Genomic DNA, 22927 nt, shown 5'->3' on the forward strand with positions numbered 1-22927 from the left:
TTCTCTCTCTCTCTCTGTCTTTCTCACTTTCACACACTCCCTTTTCTTTGTCAGTCTTTCTCACTCTCTATGTCTGTCTATCTCAATCTCCTTCCCTACCTTTCTCTCTCTCTCTCTCAGAGTCTTTCTCGATCTTTATATGTTTATTTCATCATCTGTTCAGTTCTTCGTCATGGACGAATGATGGAGCGAGACTGATGATGGAATCGTGATAATGACTGATGATGAAAAATGAACCCCACGAACGGGCCACTGAATGAACGGTCATTCAGTCCTGTACCATCTGTCCAAATCCATCATTTGTCCAACAAGCCTATCTTGAGGGTTACAAGGGCACAGAAGTTTAACTGACAATAACAGCTTTTAATGAATGAAGTTGGACATTTAGAGAGAGAGAGAGACTAAACTTTCAGAACCAGCAGATCAATGAATCAATTTTTCAACTTTGCTTGATGGTTTACACCTCGGGCAGTCTTAGCAAGAATTAGTTTTAAAAGAACTATGTGCGGGCATATAACTGAACGCAGATTCTTGAGACAGATAATTCATCAAAGAATTATCATGCTGTCTTATCTATCATGGGTTAATGGGAATGAGCTTCTAAAAGGATGTTTGTGGCGGCGTTAAGGTCGTTCCTGGCCTGCATCAAAGCTTGCCTGGCAGCGTTTGTGTCGAAGCCCATGGACACGAGCATGGCAATCGATTCCTCTGGTGGGTCCGAGATCGGCGCAGAGGGTTGACTTACCTAAAGGATAGAAATATTTTATTTTCAGATGAAAATGAAGCATGGGTAACAAAGTGAAAACGCGCAAAGCAGCAAGATAGATAAATTTTTTTGAAGGGGAGAGAGAAACAGGGAGAGTTGACTTCCCTAAAAATGGAAAGAAAGTTTTTTCCCAGTAAAAAGAAAAAAAGGGTTAACTATTGAATGGGAGCACAGTAGGAAGAGATGATAAGTGGAGGGTTGACTTCCTTAAACTAGGAAGAAAAAATTTCGTATAAATAACCAATGTGTAAAAAAACTTGCGTATGAACAAAACAGGAAGAAAGATAAAGTGCTCTGCAAAGGAGAGATGAACAGAAAAGGGTTACCTTATCTAAAATAAAAAGAAAGCATTTTTTAGATAAAAGCTTGAATATGAGCGAAAACAGAAAGAGAGACAAAATCCTCTGCAGAGGAGTGATAAACATAGCGAGAGATGAAAAGCAGAGGGTTAACTTCCCTAAAATAGATACAACAGTATTTCAGAAAAAAATAACCCATCGTAAAAAACTTGAATTTTTTTAAGATAAAAATAACCCAGGGATAAAAAAGAACTTGAATATGAGCAAAGCAGGAAGGGAGCTAAAATCCTCTGCAGAAGAGAAAGAAAGAGGGAGAGGGATAAAAGGCAGATGTTTGAATTTGCTATAATAGAGAGGAAGTATTTTTTATAGATAAAATAATCCAAGTGAGATGAAATCCTGTAGAGGAGAGAGAAGCAGGAAGAGAGATTATGTGAGCTTGGCATCTACAATGGACGTTGGAGAGAGGAAGGCTTGCCTCTGTTCGTCTGTTAGAATGAGAAGGGATGCTCCCCACTATGCTCCTGCCTGATGCTGGAGGAGTGGCCCCAGAAGACAACGTCAACCGAGAAAAGAACGAGGCAACAGATTTTGGGAACTGAAAAATAAATGGAAGATAAGATGTGTTAAGTTAGATTAAATTTTAAAAAATAGGCGAGTGAAAAATTTGACAAATATTTTTAAAAAATTATTATTTCATTGATTAGCATCACCCTATGTTTATTTTGTATAATTCATTTTGTTTATTAAATTTATTTGATTCATTTTAACCTGTTAACCTTCTGTTGTGAAACAAAGAACAGAAGAAAGAAAATTCAAATGAAAGAAAGAATCTGAAAATTAGGATGGACTCAAGGACTTCAGATATTCAAGGAATGTGAAAATTACATATTTCCTTGTTTATTTTCAACTCCAAGATGCTTCTGCAAAAGCATCCGGCGAAAATAAACTGGACAGTTCTTTTGGTAAGAATGTGAAAATTATGATGGACTCAAGTTTCAAATTAAATAAAAAGTGGGATGTTTGACGAATGGAGGGGTGTGATACATTTTCTTATGACAATTCTTTTCGCACAGAAAATTATACTTGAATCTTCACTAGGAAGTAGGATTCAACGGCTTGGTTGGGATGGCCAACCTGACCCTTGGGTTGACTAACCCAACTTAGCCAAGGGAGAGGCCTGGGGTTGGGTCAACAGGTCGGGTTGAGTTACCAACCCCAGTCTACCCTGCCTTTTTTTGCCTGGGTTGGTAGGTTGGGTCAGGCGACCAGATCTAGCTGGATAATTAAGAATTGATGTAGTACACATAATACTATATATTGATGTAGCTGGATATAGTATACATAATACAACATATATTTCAGAATTGATGCAAATAAAAAGGAAGAATTCTTTGCATCGCAGAGCCCTCACGCAAATACATGACAAGATCACTTGACCTGACCTGACCCATTGAGTGAGGAACCGACCCAACTGAAATGCCTGGTTAATGGTTGGGTCGACTTTGGGTCAAGTCTACAGGCCGACCCCGCCCAACCAACTGATTCCGACCCTTTTGTGCAGAACCACTAATGGAGATCATAAAAATAGAAAACAAAAGAAAATTTTAGTTAAACCTTGATCCTCCGGATCCCAAACAAATTGAAACGGTAGATGGCGCCGGCAATGATTCCACATAAACCAGGCAGAAGTGAATGCTTCCAGGAAAATAATAGGAGCTGCGAGCATGATCTTGTTAAAACAGAAAAATAAATGTATATAGATGAGGTAGGGTCGAGATGAATATCAGAAATTGGGTTTGGAGTCATGATGACAATAGTGAGTGGATGATGCTATGTCAAATCGTCATTATCAAAAATATTCGTCCAAGCTCAAACATGGATGATGATGATCATGACAAGATTTGGGGATGACGATGTTGAATCCATCATCATCTGCAAACCATGGTGGATGATAACGACAAAGTTGTCATCAACATCGTCACTTGTGCAAGCCCAAATATCGTCGACGATGGTGAATTCATTATCATTGACCAACAATTGTAAACGATGACAATGACAAATTGTCATCATCTTTGTCATTCGTCCAATCCCAAACATGGATGGTGATGACAATGACAAATTCATCATCGTCTGCCAACCCTAGTTCAGTAGCAGCAATGATATCAAAGAATTAGAAGAAAGTAAACTAACCTGAGCACCAGCCAAATATACGAATGACTTGTCAGTCAGCTGAACACCAAAGATGCGAAATCTTGATGAAACCGGAATATCAAAGTAAAAAGGGACAAAGGAAGCGAATATAACACCATAGGGCCCAGATGCCAAAGTAGATAAATTGGGGTCTGCAAAAATCAATATTCGGTATTATAAGTTTCTGGATAATAAATTTTCAGTGTTTTATTTTTCTAATAGATAGATGGAAATGATTAATATCTTGGCTTTTTTTCCAAGAAATTGATAAATATTTCATCCCATGCCAAAATAGTTAACATCATGGAGGAAAACACGAATATATTTAAGGAAAGAGAGAAGGATTTTGAACACAAAAGAATAGCGATGCATCAAAAGAAAGAAGAGAACTAACATCTTCTACTAGTTTGTAATCATTGAAAAGAAAGGCAGCATTTTCCGTTTGAAAAAAGAATTGATTTCTACGACGATATTGAAGAGATAGTAGTAAATTAGTCAATTGAAGTTCATTATCAATCGGCAACTAGATGAATAACGCCTCCTGGGTTAAAAGTAACCCTGGAAAACAAAAGAAGAAAATAAACCACTCGGAATAATTGACAACGCAATTCCAACAATGAGTTATCCTTCAATCCAGATTCTCCTTTAATATTAAAAGGAAACCACATTCTCTCTCCACAAACATAAAAGAAACAATTTTTTTATAAGACTATAGAATCATATGATGTCACATTTTCTAGCATCATAAGAAGCCTCTTATAAAAAAATAAAATAATCATCTTACGGAATTTTACAACAATTACCGAGATAAAGTATTGGCAAAAATACAAAAATAAATATTGAAGAATCAAAATTGACATGACCGTTTCCTTTACCTTTTAGCACAGATAGAGTGATAATCTGAAATAACGACGAAACTGTGACAGAGAATATGGCAAACACCTGCACAACAATATACTGTATTTGAACATCCAGGTCTGAGTATAAGATAGATTTGATCAGAATATTAAACCAAGATCTTCAACAGTCTAAGGAAAAAAACCAAGTTCTTAATTTTCTAGCAACATATTGATAACATGGAAAAATACACATTGACTTACGGAATACTTATTGGAGCCAATCTGTCGCTCGAATACCCTGAAGTAGTAGAGTAAGCAAAGTCCGAAGACCAGTTCAGGAGTTGACGAGAAGCCAAGAATGGATGCGAACAACTTCCATAAATAAAAGTTTTTGAAGACATCCTGCAAAATTAAATTCAACAATAACTCAATTCCTCAAAAGCAAAAAACGCATAAACTTCATACTTCCTTCATTGAGATTAACATTTCTAGAACGAGAATTAGGATGGCCGTCAACGCCACATTTTGTTATCACCATTTTCATCCACGATCGGCTTTTTTTTGGAAGAAAAATTGGGGAGATCGCACAAAATCAGTGACCTTCCCAATGTGATAAATAAATATGATCCCATGGGTGACTCTGATGAATTTTATGACAGTGTGGAAATAGTCATCAATGGATGCCGATGAAATTATCATCTGCTCATCGTTATCATCATTGATGACGAACAGGGGTTGATGGCCAATGACCAATTCTTCCTCATCATCCTTGAATCTTGTCGCATATGCGAAAGACGAGACATCATCAACTAATTGATGCGACCAAGATTTGATGATTAGTCATCTTTGATGTCAAAACCTACTGAGATTCATGGCAAAAAACTTAAATAAATGACCGACATTCACAGCAAAAAAGGAACACCCAAACATTTCAATAAGGTTAAATTTGAATTAATTCAAACTAATAAAACATATTAGTTTAAGCTAACTAGGACATAAGATAGTTTTGGCGGTGAAGAATCTGTACGCAACTTTGTCAGCCTAGATGCGCGAAGAGCAACACAAAACGATAAGTGTGCGCTACTGCGAGCAAATTAATATATGAAACTAAAGTCAGGGATCATAATGCGACCTCCATAGAGACATGGAAAATTTTTCATACATGGATCCTCAATTTAATCAACAAAGAAATAAAAAACATGCAACAACTAGCGTTGCAGAATAAAATATAGAAAGAAAAAACAGAGAACAAATCAAAGGAAAAAAAAAACGAGACAGCAATCCAGGACATGAGAAAACCTGATACGAAAGCCCAATTGTCGAAGAACGCCCTTGAACCCCAAACAGAACAGTGGTGACAGCGCAGGCGAAGACTACCGCCCGCGTGAAAGGAGCATTATCTATGAAATTCACAGATCCCCATGAACGAGAATCATTAAAAGATGACAGATTTATTCAGAAGTAAATCCAAATTAACAAGTTTCTCGAAAGAATTGGCACTTACGGAAACCAGAAGTCCCCCCACTCATCCTCAAATTTGATGGGTAGGCCGATTTCGCCAAAGAAATCTCGCCCTTACCCACGAACACCGGTCTTTGAACGATCGATCGAAACGCGGAGAAACTCACCAGAATCCCTCTGCAAGTCCTCTCGGTCAACGGGTTTCGAGGGTTGGCGACGAGGTGAATTTCTAGAAGGAAAGTGTCGATCTTTCTACAGGTTATGCCCAGAAATCGGCATCCCTCCGGATTTCACCGGCGATCAAAGCTTTCTCCAAGGAGAACAGTTACATCGAATATGAAGGGGCTAATAACTACAGTTTAAAGCATAATTAAACAAACAACTTGATTTCTTTAAAAAAAAACAAATTTGATAAATTTTGTACTTGGATAATTTAATTCTGAAGCATTTAGAATGTAAATTCTTTTTATTGAAAGTTAAAAAAAATTACTTGACTTCTGGGTATGTTAAAGTATAAATTAACCACATTCAGAGTTTTACACTCACATGTTTTGACTTATTTATTTTTTGTGATTACGCTTGAACCTAGCAGAGATCATAAATATGATAGGGTGAATTTTGGAAAGTGTAAAATATTAGCCACACTACATTATTTCTGAAATTTTGACTGTTTTAATTATCTGACAATATCATATCATAGGAACTTAAGTTTTCATTGTCATTTTTAGCTATGTAGAAAAAGAGGATTCATTTTTTCCTTAATTTGTAAGTTGTGAGGTTTTATCATCCTGCCATAACACTTGGGGGTCAATAAATATTAATTTACCGCAGGGATTTGTCTGCCTATTGAGGATTAAATGTGATATCATGTTATATAACTCATATTAGTTTTGCTGGTCTATTTAAATTAGGATCTGCATAAGCATATCAGAGAGACAGAGACTTCTAAAAGATGAACATGAAAAACTCTAGAAATTAAAGCAATACTTTTGTAAACTAAAAATCACAATGGTGTATTGCTTTTGAGAGTGATGTTTAGAATTAATGGCCTTCGTATGATGATGTTGACTATGCCTTGATGATTGTCTGACCTTTTCTTACTCGATTTAGCTCTTGGAGAGTTCATGGTCTGCATAAATATTCATTAAGTGAAATTTAATTCTATCACCAAAGACGAATACACTAGAAACTGAGTTCATCTTGAGTATATATAAAATGAGAAAATGGGAGATGACCCATTGATATGATTTTCTGTTGGGTACAGAGTTTATGATAATGTAAGACATTGACAAGGTAGGAAAGAAATTCAGTGTAAGATAGAAGTAGATGATACAAAAATATATCCTTTCATAAAATTATCAACCTGAAAATATATCTACTTTTAGGTAGTACATGAAAAAGTCAAAGGTTAAGCATGCTTTTGTAATTATATTATCTTTCTTTTCTAGAGAACGAGTATCCATCAACTTAGAGGCATAACTCGCTGTTGATTAAGGTAATATCACCTATTTTACCAAAAATCAAATAACAAGAAAATAAATTCTTCAATTTGGTTTCATGAGATCTTATACCTCCCATGGTACTCCATGTCGTTCATTGATAAGCTACTCCACTTGATATCATCAACTGATCCTTGCTCAAGTATTGCCTAACTTCCAATGATCTATGTTGGTTAGTAATATTTTTAATCATTTACAAACGATTTTCTGAAAATTGTTCCACCAAAAAAATTAACATTTAATGGAATATCGCAGCAAAATTCACACACGTTTGTAAATATAAATGTTACCAAACCTCAGCATACATAAGAAACTAACTTAAACTAGAGAATAAGTATATTAGGCATCCCATTTTGAATCAAGAGGAATTTCTAATAAAATTATATCCAATTTTTAAAATTGACAAATACTACCCTTTGATTTAGGTAGCTAGAAAATAAAACATTATAGTTTTCCTATGTTTTGTTCATCTTATGAAGCCATCAAACTGAGACGCTGATATGATATTTTCAATAACTGAGAACACAAGAGAAGGGGTGAGCTTGTTTATGTGGAAATCCTTTTAATAAAGCACAGGAGAGAAAGAGGAGGCAGGGATTGGTCGAGATCGGTCAAGACAACAGAGAGGACGGAGCAGCAGGAGAGATCGCGTCCAAAGGGCTCCATAGAGGGGATCCTCAGTTCTCCTTTTCGATTAGTATCTACCTGTGTTATGTATGAGATACATTGGGAATTACCCAATTTAGTATTCTTTTGAAGTCGATTTACCCAATTCAGTATTCTTTTCCCTACTGAAGATCTTGATCTAACTGAGATCATATCCCGCATTCAAAGATGCTCCAAAGTCAAGAGGCCAATAAAAGATGACAACAAAAATAAACGTAGAGATCAATAAATAAATCAAGAAATATTCTTGATCAACAAAATAATATTTTGAGGATCAAATAGATAATAAAAGCAGACAATACAAGAAAACCAGTAGTTGCATAAAACTTCAAATCAGAAGTAAGATATATTTATTCCCATAATCATCATAACTAGTTAATCACAATATTATCAAAAAGAAAATGTGAGTACCGCCTAAGGGTATACATCCTGACCAATGAAAATGACCGGCAGATATTATTTTGAGGATGGATCCTTGTAGGGAATTAATCAAAGTCCACAGCAACAAACAAAGCTAGACATGGTTTTCGAACAGATTTGGCAAATTGCTAGAGAGGTTCGTAGAACAAAGGAAGACTGCTCATTGTCTCTGCGAAAGAGATAGAAATACTGCTGCAGAAGATATCTGAACATGAAGATCAGCAATATCAACATCATGCCCCCCTTCCACAAGACCCCATTTGTCAACCTGAAATTGAATCGCCAAAGAAGCTCAAGAACAGTAATCAAACCCAAAAAACCATCAAGCTGAAATTCAAAGTTCTATTAAAACCTGCAAATCTTCTTCAAGTCGAATCAGTTTAATAGCCTGCTGGATGTCCAATTTTCCATGAACAACGCCAAGAGGGATGATGAGAGAATGAGCAGCCGCTGCCATGGCATCAACAGCAGCAAGTTCACAGTCTTTGGCCGCCTTCAGCACATTAGTGACAGCTTCCACAAGACCATCAGCCTGTTTTCCGCCGAAGAAGTCTGAATATACCACTGGCTTAAAGCCAAACTCAGACTCTACCCAATCGAGAATAGGGTCTAGACTCTCAATTTGTTTTTCTGCCCAAAGTTAAAAGGCGCAAGTGAGCATGATAATGATACTGTTAGATACCTTTAAGCAGGTCTCTATCGAAGATATTGGAAGGGAAGAGAGAATAATAGAAAAAAATGGTTGAAGATGACAGTGTCTATAGGTCCAGAGGGACTTATCAGGAAAAGGCAATGGATGTTTAAAGGGGAACTACTCAAAAGGTGAAGAACGAAAAATACCCCAGACAGAAATTGGGGATCCTGTGGTAAACTATCCCAAGACCCCCAATCTGCGCTCGTGATGAATTGATTCCAATCTAATAACTTTTTGTCTGTCCTCCTTTGAGAATGGCTAAAATCATTTAAAGGGAAGTAATCTAACAGCAAATGGTAAAAGTATCCTGTCGAGGATCCTAACATATACTATCCCCAGAGCGAAGGATCTAACTGATAGTTTCTTTGTTGGGTTCAGCTCAAAGAGCTCAAAACAAAGCAATTGGAACTCACTAAAAACTGAGTTTGCAGCCGAAACAGAGTTTGCGTCTACAATAGTTGTTTCCTAATTCTATCTTAGAAATCCAATGCAAATGTCACGTGCTTTACCTTCTGCAGTATCGGAAACCTTTTTCGGGAGAAGCTCTGAGACTGGATTAGCCACAGTTGTGGATGGATGTGCAAGAGAAACACTCGACCAACATGACTGATAAACCGGTGACATTATTCATTCGGGATAACATGCACTTTATAGTGCATAATGGGTTTTGATCCTAAGATCCAAATCTCAGTTATTACAACAGTAAAATCACTAGACATAACATGGGTATAAAAAGGAGTAATAAACAACCAGGGTTATGATAGAACCCCCTTCTTGGTCAGCAATGAGCGCACCGGGATGCCACAATCAAGCAATGTCAACGGTTGGCGATATGTTATACAGAAATGGGAGGATAGAAGGTAGGGAATGGAAATCTCTGGGAGGTTGCAGTGGCTCACTTGTGTCGCTGTGAATGCCTACGTCCCCGCCATCAGATGGAGGTGGCCACAGGGTGATAAGTTCTTTTCAAAGAAATATAAACGACGGAGACTTAAACATACAGTCAGGTCCACATCAGCTCGAGGTGACTAATAGGGTCAACGACCCTATGAATAAAGACAGGGACAAGTTCACAGCAGGAAATTCTTTTCAAGAAGCATCTGGTCCTGTCAAGGAGCGCAGGAAGGGCTGGAGAGCAGGAGAAGCCTGCGTCTAGAAGAGGGGTCGCGAGATCCTGGTTTGATATTCTTTTCTTTCTCTGTTGCAAGCTACATTGTCTTCATTGTAGGAACTCAATCTCGATCTAACTGGGAATTGAATCAATCTGATATATTTCTGACTCTCGCAAATACAAGGAGAGCCCTATTTGATTTGTTTTTATGGATCATATCACAGGGGAAAAGAGGGAAGAGGATTAGGGTGGAGCCGGCAGAGAAGAATGCTAAGGGGGAGGAACGCAGAGACTTATGAGGGTTTTTCCCCCCTGTTCGATCAGTCTCCCCCTTCTCTTATGACTCATGATGCACCCCCTTGTTTTTATGGATCATATCACAGGGGAAAAGAGGGAAGAGGATTAGGGTGGAGCCGGCAGAGAAGAATGCTAAGGGGGAGGAACGCAGAGACTTATGAGGGTTTTTCCCCCCTGTTCGATCAGTCTCCCCCTTCTCTTATGACTCATGATGCACCGTGAGGCATAACACTTAACGGGCTGGGCTAGGTTTGTGTTACGCTCCATAAAAATGAGAGATAATACTGAACAGACCTTGAACCAAGAATTCAAGATTATTGCTCCAAATGGTAACAACTTGATCAATGAGTCAGGGAATAGAGTTCTTGGAAGAAAGATACAGTGTAGAAGGGAAAAATACAACCAGACCAGATGGGAAGGGGAGGATCTCTGCTAATGATAAGCACCTCATGAAGACTTACCAAAGAAGAAGGGGCGTCACACGTACGGGTCACTAGAGGCACGTGCGAAGATTTGAATAAATTGACGGGAAGGAAGGTTATAAATAAAGAGGAAGCGAAGAGAAGAGGCATCGAGCAGAGTATTCTATCGCAAGGGCGAGGGGCTGGCGGGAGATCCTCCGTGCCAGAGGGAAGGGCCGATCCGGCCTCGATCCATTGTGTTCTTCTTCTTGATTCTGTTTCATTCTATTCTTCACTACCTATTCCAAGACGTTCTCCCTTCTATCCTACTCCCTCTCTCTATAACACGAATTTGGGAGGGATTTTCTTGAGCGCAACCACTATTTCATGAGTTGATCTAATTCTTGGGAAATTCTTGATTGCTGATTCTTTGAGATCTTCGGCGGGATCCTATCAGCTAACCAGCCAAACTGGAGCTTCAGATCTCCGCCAGCTCCCTCCAAGAAAGTCTGTTTTGTTCCCCTTGTTCCATCTTCCCACCTTATTTACAGCATCGAATCTTGTCTATAATCATCTCCCGTGCGCAGCTCCGCACGAGTGGGCCTGGCATATTTCTTCCGTCGCATGGATGTGCGTGGAAGAACCGTATCAGTTTAGCCCCCTTCAGGGGCCGAAAATTCAGAGGGGCGTTTGGCCCCTTGCTGCCTTTGATACAGGTAAAAAAAAAAGAGTGAATTTTCTGGATTCTAATATTCCCCTCAACATGGGAATGAAGACAAGCTGCTTCAGCGAAGGTCTGTGGATTCCCTTTGTGAGAAGATCATCACATTGTTCTCCAGAGTTGACGTGATAGGTACAAATCATGCCACCCTTCAGTTTCTACTTGATTAAGTGTCACTCAACTTCTACATGATTCAACTGTCTAAGTGAATTATTGTCACAAATCAGCATGATTGGCTTGGTATAAGTTATCTGGAGTTCCTCGAGCAGATGCTTGATCCACAAAGATTCACAGATGCCAAGAGCTAGCACCCGAAGCTCTGCCTCCGTACTACATCACAATATCACAGTCTGCTTCTTCCTCTTCCACGAAACGAGATTACCCAAAGAACTGCACAGTACCCTGAAGTGGTTTAAAAAAATCAGTACACTGAAGTGGGACTGTTGCTCAACAATATTATCTGCATAAAAAGCATTAGTGTAAACTTCCGGGTTATTATTATCTATCGGTTTAAAAACTATTCAATTCACTATGTTCCCTACAGATATGAGTAGACATGGTCGTTCTGTTCTGTTCGTTTTAAACGAACAAAAAATTCACACAAAAGAACCGCACAGGGCCTTGTTCTTTGTTCTGTTCTTTTTTTTTGCCAAAAACGAACAAAATTCGCACATTCTGATAAGTTCTTTCCAAGAACTTATAAAAGGAGAAGGGGCAACCGCTCTAGTCATGCCACGCTATAAATAAAGGAGGACGCCAGCAAAAGGGGTATCGAGATTCAAGAAAAGTCAAAGGCCCGTCAGCGCGCGGGAGGGCTGGAGAGCAGGAGAGGCCTGCGTCCAGATTTCGGATCGAGAGATCCTGGTTTGATATCTTCTCATTTCTCAATTGTATCAGACAATTCCCACCTCTGGTGGAACACTATCCCATTCTGTGGTTTTCTTGATTCTACATTTCCATATCTGGCTATCTTGGACCGAACGGCGTTTTGTCCGAATCAATATTGCTCTCGGATCCTATCACATTCACACAAATTCGCACAAAACTAGAACAAAATTCGCACAACGCAAACAAAAGAATTGCACACAGGTCTGTGCGATGTTCTGTTCGAATTTGTTTTTGTTCTGTTCAGAAAACCGAACAGAACGAACGATTCGCACAAAAAGAACAGAACGACCATGTCTAGATATGAGACATACTGCACATTCATGTACTTCACTGGGATTCTGCATGAATGGACTAGCCAATCCAACAGTGTAGGAAATATATGGCCAAGTGTGAGTTAGGTATATCAATTAACATATCAATAGTTGATGATTCCCTTTATCAACTGGGCCGCTTTCCAGCCCAAGGCCTAGATTATGGTTTGGATCAATTGGCGTCAGCGGTGGTTTACACTAGCTAACCTGTTTCCTTTAACAAGTCCGAAGTATGCTTCAGCTGGGAGAGAACTATGCCTTGAGGTAAGTAGGCCACTTCTAAGCATAAACAATACCCAGCTATTTGATTTAAAACTCCTTAGCGAGTTGTTCATCCACCAGAATTTCCTATTGACAGTCCCTTGTAAAAATCATATTGTCAACATATAATAGTAATAAGCCTATTCCTTTGAAAGTATGATCTAAAATCAAATTGTGGTCCCCATTACTATGCATATAGTCCATTGACATTATAGTTTTGGTCAACTCTCCAAACCAAGCCCTCGGAGATTTTTTGAGAGCATATAAAACCTTGTTTAATCTGCAGGCCAAGTGGCTGTTTAGGCCATTTTTGAATCTAGGGGGAATATGCATATAGATTTCTTCCTCCGAAAGTCAATGTGGGAAAGCAATATTGACGTCCAATTGGCATAGATATCGCATCTAGATAGCGGCAAGGGAAATAATTATCCTTATCATATTCATCTTTGCCACTGGGCCAAAGGTATTCATCATAGTCAAAATCAACTATGCCAAAAACTAGTCAATACCCTTGAAGTATATGAGATCCCAGTTTCCTCTACAGGTGCTATCTCTCTGACTCTGTTACCTACAAGGTGTTTGTTTCTGCTCTGCATCTGTGATCTTGGCTTTTGTCGCAATTTTTTCCTTCTTGAGGGAGAGCTTGTCTATACAGCCATAACCCTTTCTGTGGCTAGGTGTAAGGTCCCAAAGTATGTGGCATTCTCGCATGGAGGCCAGTGCGCCAACTGCATGGAGTGCGCGGGCGGTCTGCCATGGACTTGCCCAAGGGGAAACCCAGGATACTTGGACTCAGGATCACGGAAACCAAGTTTGTCCTGTAACCACAACACGCACCATGGGTGGTGAAGCCCATCCCTGATCTCTAAAGCCAAGGCCGACATGGTGCTCGTGCTCAACAACGTGCACACGTGGCGGATTAAGGGGAAGTCAGGCACGGGCTGCCGGTGCCCACACTGCACCCACTAGCTTCTACCCACATGAGGGCGGAGCCGGACACCATTAACGCCAAGGTGCGTGGGCTCTGTAGTGACTGAGGCCGTGGCGCGCGGAAGGGCCGAGATGGATACAGGAACTGTGGTGTGTCCCTGCGGGTGATGTTGCGGCACACGGGTGCCATTGTTTGAGGCACCGAGCTGGGTGCCGCTGGCAAGTACAAAAGTGGAAGATGTGACATCATGTGTGCTGGAGGTGTGTGGACTGTTAAGGATGGGCTCTGAGCACGAGGTGCTGCATGGTGGACGTCAGGGCATGTGGTACGACTGACCGGCAGGTGCGCTGAGGGTGCACACCTTGAAGACAAGGCTGCTCAACAAAGAGAGTACTACCCCCGTTGTAGAAGCTGTGAAGATGAACATAATAGAGGAAAGCTGATTAAACTCTCTGAGCGGTCCTGACTTCACCCGGGTGACCACCAGTTTCAGCTCCAAATCCATTAGTCACAAACCCTCCTCACAGGGCCAGACTTCTTCTCAACCACGGGAGTTGTCAACCCCATGGACAACCCCAAGGCCAAACTGTGGAGCTCTTATCAGAAAAATAGTCATGTTCAAAAACATGCAGGAAACTACATGATAAACCTCAACTTGGGCAGAGGAAAGCCTTCATTAGGCAAAATGGAGAAGGGTCTGTCTGGACGTTTGTTCAGTCACAAGGTATGCCCAGGGATTTCTCAAAGGTGATGGCCCATCCTTTTATGGCACCTCCACAGGCCCATCCATCTCTGGACCCTCCTTGATTGCTCTTCGGCTGAGGACGTGGCAAAGCTGCATGAGGAACTGGACCACCTACAACAGCTCCTGACTGCTACCTCCATAGGTGCCCCTTCTCAAGCTCTTACAAGCTCACTACTCAACTTACTAAATTGATGTCTCCTCATACTGTCCAGAAGGGCGATCTGTGGTCCCTACCAATGGGACCCACAGACAACCTCACCACAGAAAAGGGAAAATATTGTGGTTCTTACAATTCTAAAATTTACTCCTCAAATGCCACAGACCATATGACTCCTACCAAGAAACTTTTTATTCATTATACTCCCTCCTCTCAGGATAAGAATGTACTCACAGCTGATAGAAACTTGGTTCCTATTACTGGTTTTGGTACAACTCTGATTCATTGAATTGAGAGGTTTGAACACGTCCCTCATGTCCCACATCTATCAGCTAATTTAATTTCTTTTGGTTGATTAAGAAAGTCACTAAGACTGGCTCTCTTTTTGGAACCAGAAAACGTGACAGCAAACTGTGCTCCTCATTGAAGAGAGGCTGGGTCTGTATTATCTGGTGGAACGGCAGGCCATGGAAGAGCTGCCACAGAACCCAGCAGCTCTCTGCAGTACTGTTCCCAGAACTTAGAAGCCAATTTTATAACACCATCAGCCTGGGAACTGGGCATTTCCTACCTTGCCATGTTTAGTTCCTTAGCTGTCTCATGTACTTAAAAACTTTGATTTTCTTGTGACACTTGTCAGAGAGCAGTGTACCTGTTTTAGGTGCCCCCATGGATTTCATCAATCTCTTTCTCATTTTATGTAGATTTGTGGATTTCATCAAGCTCACAGTGAAGTCTAGGGTCCTCCCTCCTAGAAGGGCACGGTATATTTCCTTTATCCATGATTGTTTGCGGATGACTTGGGTCAAATTAATGACCCACAAACCAGTCTACCCAAACCATAGTTAGTTTCTTCAAAATGATCTTATAATGATTCGACTAAGGGATCAAGCACTTTGGATCGAACAATGAAAAATTTTACATGAATGACATTAAAACTTTTTTTGAGGATCAAGGGGTAATCCATGAGACATCCTGCGTCAACACAGCGAACAAAACGGGGTGGCTGAAAGAAAAAAACAGACGGCTACCTGAAGTTACTGCGGCATTAACGATTCGCCATCATGGACTTCCTCTGGGTGAGGCCTTGTTAATTGGTACTCATTTAATTAACCAGTGATCCCAAAGGTCCTAAATGGGGCAAGTCCTGTTGAGGAAATGGAAAAACATATCCCATCAGTAAGGTTGCAATCCAATCTACCAGTAACGGTCATTGACTGTATAGCATAAGACCATTGCTACACTGTAAAGAAATTGTCCGTATGTTCCCTAGAGTGACTGTTCCTTGGCTACTCGATGACACAGAAAGGCTGCAGTGTTATGATCCCCTTGACAAGATGTACTATGTCACCAAAAACATCACATTTGATGAGAAGGCATGCTACTATGGATCTACAGACTTGCAAGGAAAGTCATTAGCCACAGGGACAAAGGGAATGGGGATTCTGAGCTGATAGACTGTGAGGCAGACACAACTTCTTGTCCAGAGAACTTGGTCAGGGCAATCTCTGACTTCCCAGACAATGGGCATACCTTAACCTCCACTTATCCACCACCCATTATGGGGGAGCGCTGCTATACTGTGGTGGATTGACCATCAGAACAACCTTCCAATAGGGAGGGCAGCATCATGCTAATTACTGAGGCTACCAGGACTCTTGCATCAAAGGCATATCAATGCAAGGTTGATGTGATCCGACATCGCATCTACGAACGTCGGCCCAGGCCCACGTTGGAGGGCCCATTAGCGGAGTCTACTTAACCCTACCGGCGGAGGAAGAACGGGACTTTTGACTCTGGTAAGTGCCTATGCACCCTCCCCAATTCGAAGGTCCCAATCTGATCTCCCTCGTTGCAGTCTATCACTCCTGCACGAGGGCAGCTCACCAGGCCGAGCCAGGCGTCGTCAACCCCGTCTGCTCGGAGGCGTTGTCAACCCTGCTTCTCGTCCTCCCTATTCCTCTACCTCCCTATCTTCTTCTATCTTCCTCAGACACGTGAACTGTTGGACTTGTTAAGTTCTATTAATATTGGAGTTATTATTAGAGTTACAAGGAGCTTAACAAAGGTATAACTGAAGCATTAGAAAAATTCAAAGGAAACTACACAGTAACCTCTCCTTACCCAACTTGAGGGCGAGGGAAGGAAGTCTCACTATCCACTTCAGAACTATGTTTCTCCAAGTAACTTGTCCGTCCAGTATCAGGCATTTATATCAAAAGTAGGATCCATTCCAATTTTAACAAATGTGTTGAAGAGCTCACATATTTTGATTGGAAGACCAGCAAAGATACGGGAGTACATGCTTTGAGTAAGAATCACGCCTGGACACTAGTCCCCTACCCCTAAGGAAAGAAAACTGTAATTTGTCGTTGGTTTTTAACTGTTAAGTATCAACCTAATGAAGATAAAGAGAGACATAAGGCGCGCTTGATAGCAAAACGGAATAAGCAGCAATATGGCCTCAGGGCCAAGGTTGCAGGTTCAAATACCAGAAACAACACACTGCGTGCATGGTTCCTGAAGGAGACTTAACTATAGCTTTTAGCATAGTATCAGAGCTCTAGCTGATCATTCAAAAAGAAAAAAATTCAGAGCTCTAGCCGATAGCTCAGTTGCTATTTTCCCTCTTAAACAGCGAGTTCTTCAACATTGTTGAAGACAAACTCCACCTTAATTTAGAAAAGATATCCAGCCTTCAACATAAAGATGCTAATAATGGAAAGGGAAAAAAATGAGCTCATTGTCCAATAGAGCCCATACATCTTTTCTTGCCAACCATACCATTATGCGCGAATGTTCACAACATAGTAAAAAATTACCTCATTTTATGAACTTCAGACTCTTGGTTTCTCACTAAAAAATTAGACCATCTAATGCTGCCAATATTTTCCAAGAAGGAATGCAATAAGATCACCAGTCCCCACATGAGTATGTACTATATGGATCCAATAAGGTTGAAGAAATGTCTAGAAAAGAGACGAGATAAGTCGGAAGGCTTACCAAGAATTCCCCGGTTCAAGTCACTATCCCCAGGAGACCGACAAAAAACCAAGTCCTGGTGGAATTTCCTCATCAAATTCTCCACAATCTTTGCACGTGTGAGAGGAACTCTCTCAAGAGCAGTACAAGCGAGCTTCATTAGAGGCATCGTAAACGGCCTGATCCCATCTGCATGCTACCCATCAAACAAAACAATCATCATAATCCCCCACCATCTTCAGCACCCCGTTAAACAAAAAAATCCCCATGATCCACCACCATTTTCATCAACCCACCAAACTAACCAATCATACTAACCCACCACCATCTTCATCAACCCATGAAACTAACCAATCGTCATAATCCACCACCATCTTCAGCAACTCATCAAAAAAAGCAATCATCATAATCCACCACCATCTTCATCATCTCATCAAACAAAACAATCATCATCATCCACCACCATCTTCAACAACTCATCAAACAAAACAATCATCATAACCCGCCACCATCTTCATCAACCCATCAAACAAAGCAATCATCATAACCTACCACTATCTTCAGCAACTCATCAAACTAACCATTCATCATAACCCACCACCATCTTCAGCAACCCATGAAACTAACCAATCATCATAACCCACCACCATCTTAATCAACCCATCAAACACACCAATCATCACATTCACCACTATCTTCATAAACCCATCAAACTAAACAATCATCATAACCCGCCACCATCTTCATCAAACCACTTCCATAACAAGCAATTACGACAAAAACGCCCACCTGGTACTCCCATTCAGCGGCGATGGCCTTGGCGAGGGCGAGACTTCGGATCTTTAGCGGTCTCTTGGAGGGCGTTTTGAGGGTCCGATAGTCGAGCATGACAGTCCACCCGTTACCGTCGTCGGCCATTCTTGTCGTCACCTTCTTGTAGAATCGCTTACCCACGATGGACCCGGTCATGAACGACATGGGCATTGTCACCGAGGTGTTGTCTCGTGTTCTATCATCTTCTCTCTTCAAATATATCTTATCGTCGCTTTCAACTTGCTCATCAGCGATGTGGGTCGAGGTGAAACGGGCAAATCTAGCGATGGACTTTGGGAGGATGTGCACGGGACTTGGGTATCGGCGCAGAATCCTTGAAGGAGCCACCATGGTGTGCCCTCTTCGTTTCTTGATCGCTGGATTGAATAATTGTTTGTGGGCAAGTGTTTGTTTCCTCTATACTGCTTTAATTTTTGTAACTTTTGCTCTTGGGTTTTGAGAAAGGAGAAAACTTCAGAGTTTCAGAGGCCAAACAAGGCCAAAAAAAATGATGGGTGATTGAGAGTTGAGGAGATTAATGACTTAGGGTGAGATGAAGGAACCTCAAGTTTATTCAATTTTTGTTATTGAAATACCTGGTTTCAAAATGGGTTAGTTGGGAACGTCAAGGATTGGGATAAGAGACCTTGGATTAGAAAATTCTCTTGAGTGAATTTAATGAAAAGAAGAAGAGGATATTGATATGAATGGCTTTTGGAGATTAAGAGAGAGGATAAATTGGATTAGGTTAGGAAGAGAATGGAGGAAAAACAACACATTAAATTTAGAAACAATATGTTTCTAAAAAATTATAAGATATGACTAATAACGGAGTTTCCAACTCCGTTCATACTCCCAGTTCCGTTCAAGGCGAGTGAAGGTCTTCGGATGACCAGGTATGGGCCAATAGGATTAAACATAATAACTAGCTAGTACATGAAGCCACGTACCCCTATACTCGTTAGAGGAAATAGTGAATAGGATTAAATATAAGTTTAAATATAGATTGCTAGGATTAAATATAGATAGGATTAAATATAGCCGTTAGGGTAAAACATAGATAGGGAAGATCCAACGAATAGAATTTGTTTAATTATAGCCGTTATATTCTGTTATAATGGCTATGATTAAAACATAGAAACCGATTATATAACAGCTACTATTTTACAATATAAATAAGAACACATTGTTAAACTAAAGATTCTATGGATTAAACATCAAGATTTCCAACTACTCTGTTTTCTCTCTTCTCCTTTTCTTCTACCCCCATTCTTGTAACTGCTTCACGAGAAGCTCGATTCTCTTCAATGACCACTCAATTTATAAGCAAAGTTCAAAATCCTCAGCAAATCAGGAGAAGATGAGATTAAGATATTACCCCTTTGAAACTAGTGAATATTTTTTGACTTGTGAGACTCCTAACCTCTACTCCACGTCCCAAATGCAAGTCTGAGCAAAGCAAAACATGAAAAACGGACTCCATGCATGGATAAATCTCTATATTTTCCTCTACTACAGGACATGACACCCAATAATATTTGAACATCTTATGTTTCAAGATGAATGGAGAAATAAAAATTGTTGGGAGACTTGGATATCATAAAGAAATTTTAGATCTGTGATACATGAGATGACAACCAAAATCCATCAGATCATCATCAAACCACCTTAAGAACCATTCCATTTATTTGTTTCCCCCTTTTTTATTAATCCTTAAACAATCATCTTAAACTGTAAACATCAAACATGACCAGTAGGAGGTCACTAATGTCATCTGATGCTTGAGATTCAAACTCCAGAATCCTAAGATTGATTAAGTTATGTTTGTCAAATATTTTATCATCACGACTACAGTTACATTATCCTTGAATGCACACTCAGATATGTGTCACCGGATCTTCTTAAACATAGGTCCAACTCTTTGATACAAAGTCTTTGACCAGAGTACTCATTCCATGATGACATTTGATAGTCACACAGATATTTCATCCCTAAGCCAATAGGACGCATTACAAATCTCATATGCCTATTTCATCTTGAAGAATCAAATCTGGGGCAGCAAATTAGATTGCATATTTAGTGATTTGACGAATGGTCCAAGTTATTCTTTCTTATAAACCATCGAAATGCAATATCACCTAGGTTAAACCATGTTCAAACAATTTTTTATATGTCAAAAATATCCATGATAATAAATGATGTAGAGAAAAGTGATTTTCGAATAAATGAGTTAAGTTAATGCCTGCATCTTCGTGATTATGAAGATAATTATCTTTTGAAAGCAATTTTCTCACACCATACCTTGAAGTTTATATTTTAAAATTTACGGATATGGAGCTATGTCTTGTATCAGCATTACACACACACATACATTTTTGAACCACTCAATTGTCATGATTGATGCTCCATATGTGAAAAGGTAACTTTAGAAGAAATATTAAACATAAAATTACTGAGAAAAAATTTAAATGAAATGGGATCGACAAAAATCATATCTAGTTTACACATAATTTTCATTATACTTATTTGATGATTCCATAATTTTTTGCATTTATTTTCCCAATTTATTAGTTAATAAAGTACATCTCTAAAGTAGAGGCTTGAGGCAAATATGTTTGGTAAAAATGACTTTCTTAGTGTTTTGGTGAGATATTAAAAATTCCAGAGTTATAAATTTCATGTTCAATGCTGATGTGATTCCAAATATGCATATACAAATGCTATTCTCAGCCAAAAGGTGGCATTGGCCCCACCCAAGCCAAGCCAAACCTGAGAAACTCTAAAGCCCTTTAGTGTTCCTTTCGTACCTTCAGTCTCTCTCATCCAAACTTACCGTCTTCTCACAAACGAAGATCCTCAGATGTGAGGGGGGACAAGTGGTCATCACAAATAACATGTTAATTTTGATAGTAATATCATATATATTATGTTTCTTGCACTTAAACGAACTTAAACACATATTATTAAAATTTAAAATGATCAATTGTATATTTAGAATTAACTTCAGAGCTTTCAATTTTATGGTATTTTAATAGAATTTTCTTTCATTAATTTCACATATATATTGAATCAGAAAATATATACTTAGATTTATTTCAACATTTGCAGGGGTTTATTATGTTTTCAGAATGCAATTCTGATTTTCTTAATTTTCAAGTATTTTATTGAATTTTATGGCATTAAATTCATAATAAAATTAATGTATGAGAAAGAAATAATATTTTTATATGTATTTAAAAATTTTAAGTGTTTTTTATATTTTTAGAATCAAAGTATGGTTTTCACGATCTCCCTAAAATTTCTTATCATGTTGGAATTCCCCCACATAAATCATGAAGAGAGAAAATCGAATGACTCAACTTGCTCCAAAATCAAAGGAAGATACCTAACGATTGATAAGACAAAAATAGGGGTCAATTTTACCAAATTTAATCCCTTGTCATTGTAAATTTTAGCTTATACAATTAAATTTATAAAACCCTACTTAAGATGTGTAGTGATAAGTAAAGGGTATCGTCCAAGGGAAGCTAATAAGTTAATTCAATTGATTATATACTTGAATAATTTGACACTAATTAGAGTTAAATTTATCTTCAATGAAGATCAAATCACCCTAATTAGATGAGAAATTTAGAAAGGGGGGTAAAGAGATGGGATGAATAGAAGAAATAGGGAACTCTAAATTGGCTTCTTTGATCCAAAGAGAAGGGTCAAAGGGGTCAATTAGAGAGGTTGAGAGGGAAATTTTGATTTGGTTTGGTTGTTTTTGCAGGTTTGATAATTCAGAAATAACTACACTATTAGATAATAAAAAGAGAAATTTAATCTCCTAGAAATTGAGGTTTTTATATTTTTTTAATGTGCACTTGGAACAGCTAGGTAAATCTCTCAATCTCTCCTCTCAATCTCAGTAAGGGCTTGTACATTTCGCTCAAGCCTAGCGATTTAGAAGTTCAGACCAAGATCAAGAAGAACGAAGAAGGAATTTAACTAAAACATCATCCAAATACACAAAAAGTTCAAATACAATGAAGAAAAGATACCACATAGGTTGATCCAAGTTGGAGCTCCTCTCTGTCTTGCAGATGTGATAGAGCACCATCCAGAATGAGCTCCCCCTCTTGAAATTCAGCTTTTATACTTAGGTTATATGGTGAAAATTACCATTTTACCCCCAATTAGTAATTAATGTTTATCTATCAATGTAGGCTTGATATAAATGATCTAACCATAAGATAGAAAGAGGAGGTCAAGACGAGAAAATCCATAATAAAATCATCTCAATTGGATCTCAGGATCAAAAGTTATGAATAAATGAATTTAAACCAATTTTAACCATTGGATTCAAATCCATTTATTTAATTATATTTTTTTAAACATGCAATGATGTGTCGATTTCTCATTGGCTGACGACTTTTGAACTTCAAGCGGCCTGTTCGTTCTCGTTGCTCCACGTGCCCCTTGGCCTGGAA

The 22927-nt window shown here is 39.2% G+C and overlaps 2 protein-coding genes across 2 annotated transcripts; both read right to left on the reverse strand.

Annotated features, from left to right (window-relative positions):
- Positions 1–407: 407 nt before the first annotated feature.
- LOC144715683 (Ubiquitin-associated (UBA) protein) lies at positions 408–5886 on the reverse strand. Its single transcript, XM_078590649.1, has 8 exons — positions 5602–5886; positions 5397–5497; positions 4359–4499; positions 4134–4200; positions 3259–3410; positions 2683–2784; positions 1544–1663; positions 408–745 (listed from the first exon to the last, which is right to left on the reverse strand). Exons 1-8 carry the CDS (start codon positions 5624–5626, stop codon positions 584–586), a joined length of 870 nt encoding a protein of 289 aa, XP_078446775.1. The 5' UTR covers positions 5627–5886; the 3' UTR covers positions 408–583.
- A 2164-nt stretch (positions 5887–8050) lies between these two features.
- On the reverse strand, positions 8051–18881 carry LOC144715741 (ATP12 protein-like protein). The gene is made up of 4 exons (XM_078590714.1): positions 18432–18881; positions 17664–17838; positions 8496–8773; positions 8051–8411 (listed from the first exon to the last, which is right to left on the reverse strand). Exons 1-4 carry the CDS (start codon positions 18804–18806, stop codon positions 8304–8306), a joined length of 936 nt encoding a protein of 311 aa, XP_078446840.1. The 5' UTR covers positions 18807–18881; the 3' UTR covers positions 8051–8303.
- Positions 18882–22927: the final 4046 nt, after the last annotated feature.

Source organism: Wolffia australiana, chromosome 19 (genome assembly GCF_029677425.1).
Source record: "Wolffia australiana isolate 7733 chromosome 19, ASM2967742v1".
NCBI lineage: Eukaryota > Viridiplantae > Streptophyta > Magnoliopsida > Alismatales > Araceae > Wolffia > Wolffia australiana.

Excerpts from the sequence above, each read along its gene's own strand:
- LOC144715683 (XM_078590649.1), bottom strand. The coding sequence starts at position 5,626 with ATGAGTGGGGGGACTTCTGGTTTCC. Across the intron at positions 5,498-5,601 it reads TGGGGGGACTTCTGGTTTCC|ATAATGCTCCTTTCACGCGG; the intron begins GTAAGTGCCAAT and ends TGAATTTCATAG. Across the intron at positions 4,500-5,396 it reads CAATTGGGCTTTCGTATCAG|GATGTCTTCAAAAACTTTTA; the intron begins GTTTTCTCATGT and ends TTAATTTTGCAG.
- LOC144715741 (XM_078590714.1), bottom strand. The coding sequence starts at position 18,806 with ATGGTGGCTCCTTCAAGGATTCTGCGCCGATACCCAAGTCCCGTGCAC. Across the intron at positions 17,839-18,431 it reads CCGCTGAATGGGAGTACCAG|CATGCAGATGGGATCAGGCC; the intron begins GTGGGCGTTTTT and ends TTTGATGGGTAG. Across the intron at positions 8,774-17,663 it reads CTTGAACCGGGGAATTCTTG|AAAAACAAATTGAGAGTCTA; the intron begins GTAAGCCTTCCG and ends AACTTTGGGCAG.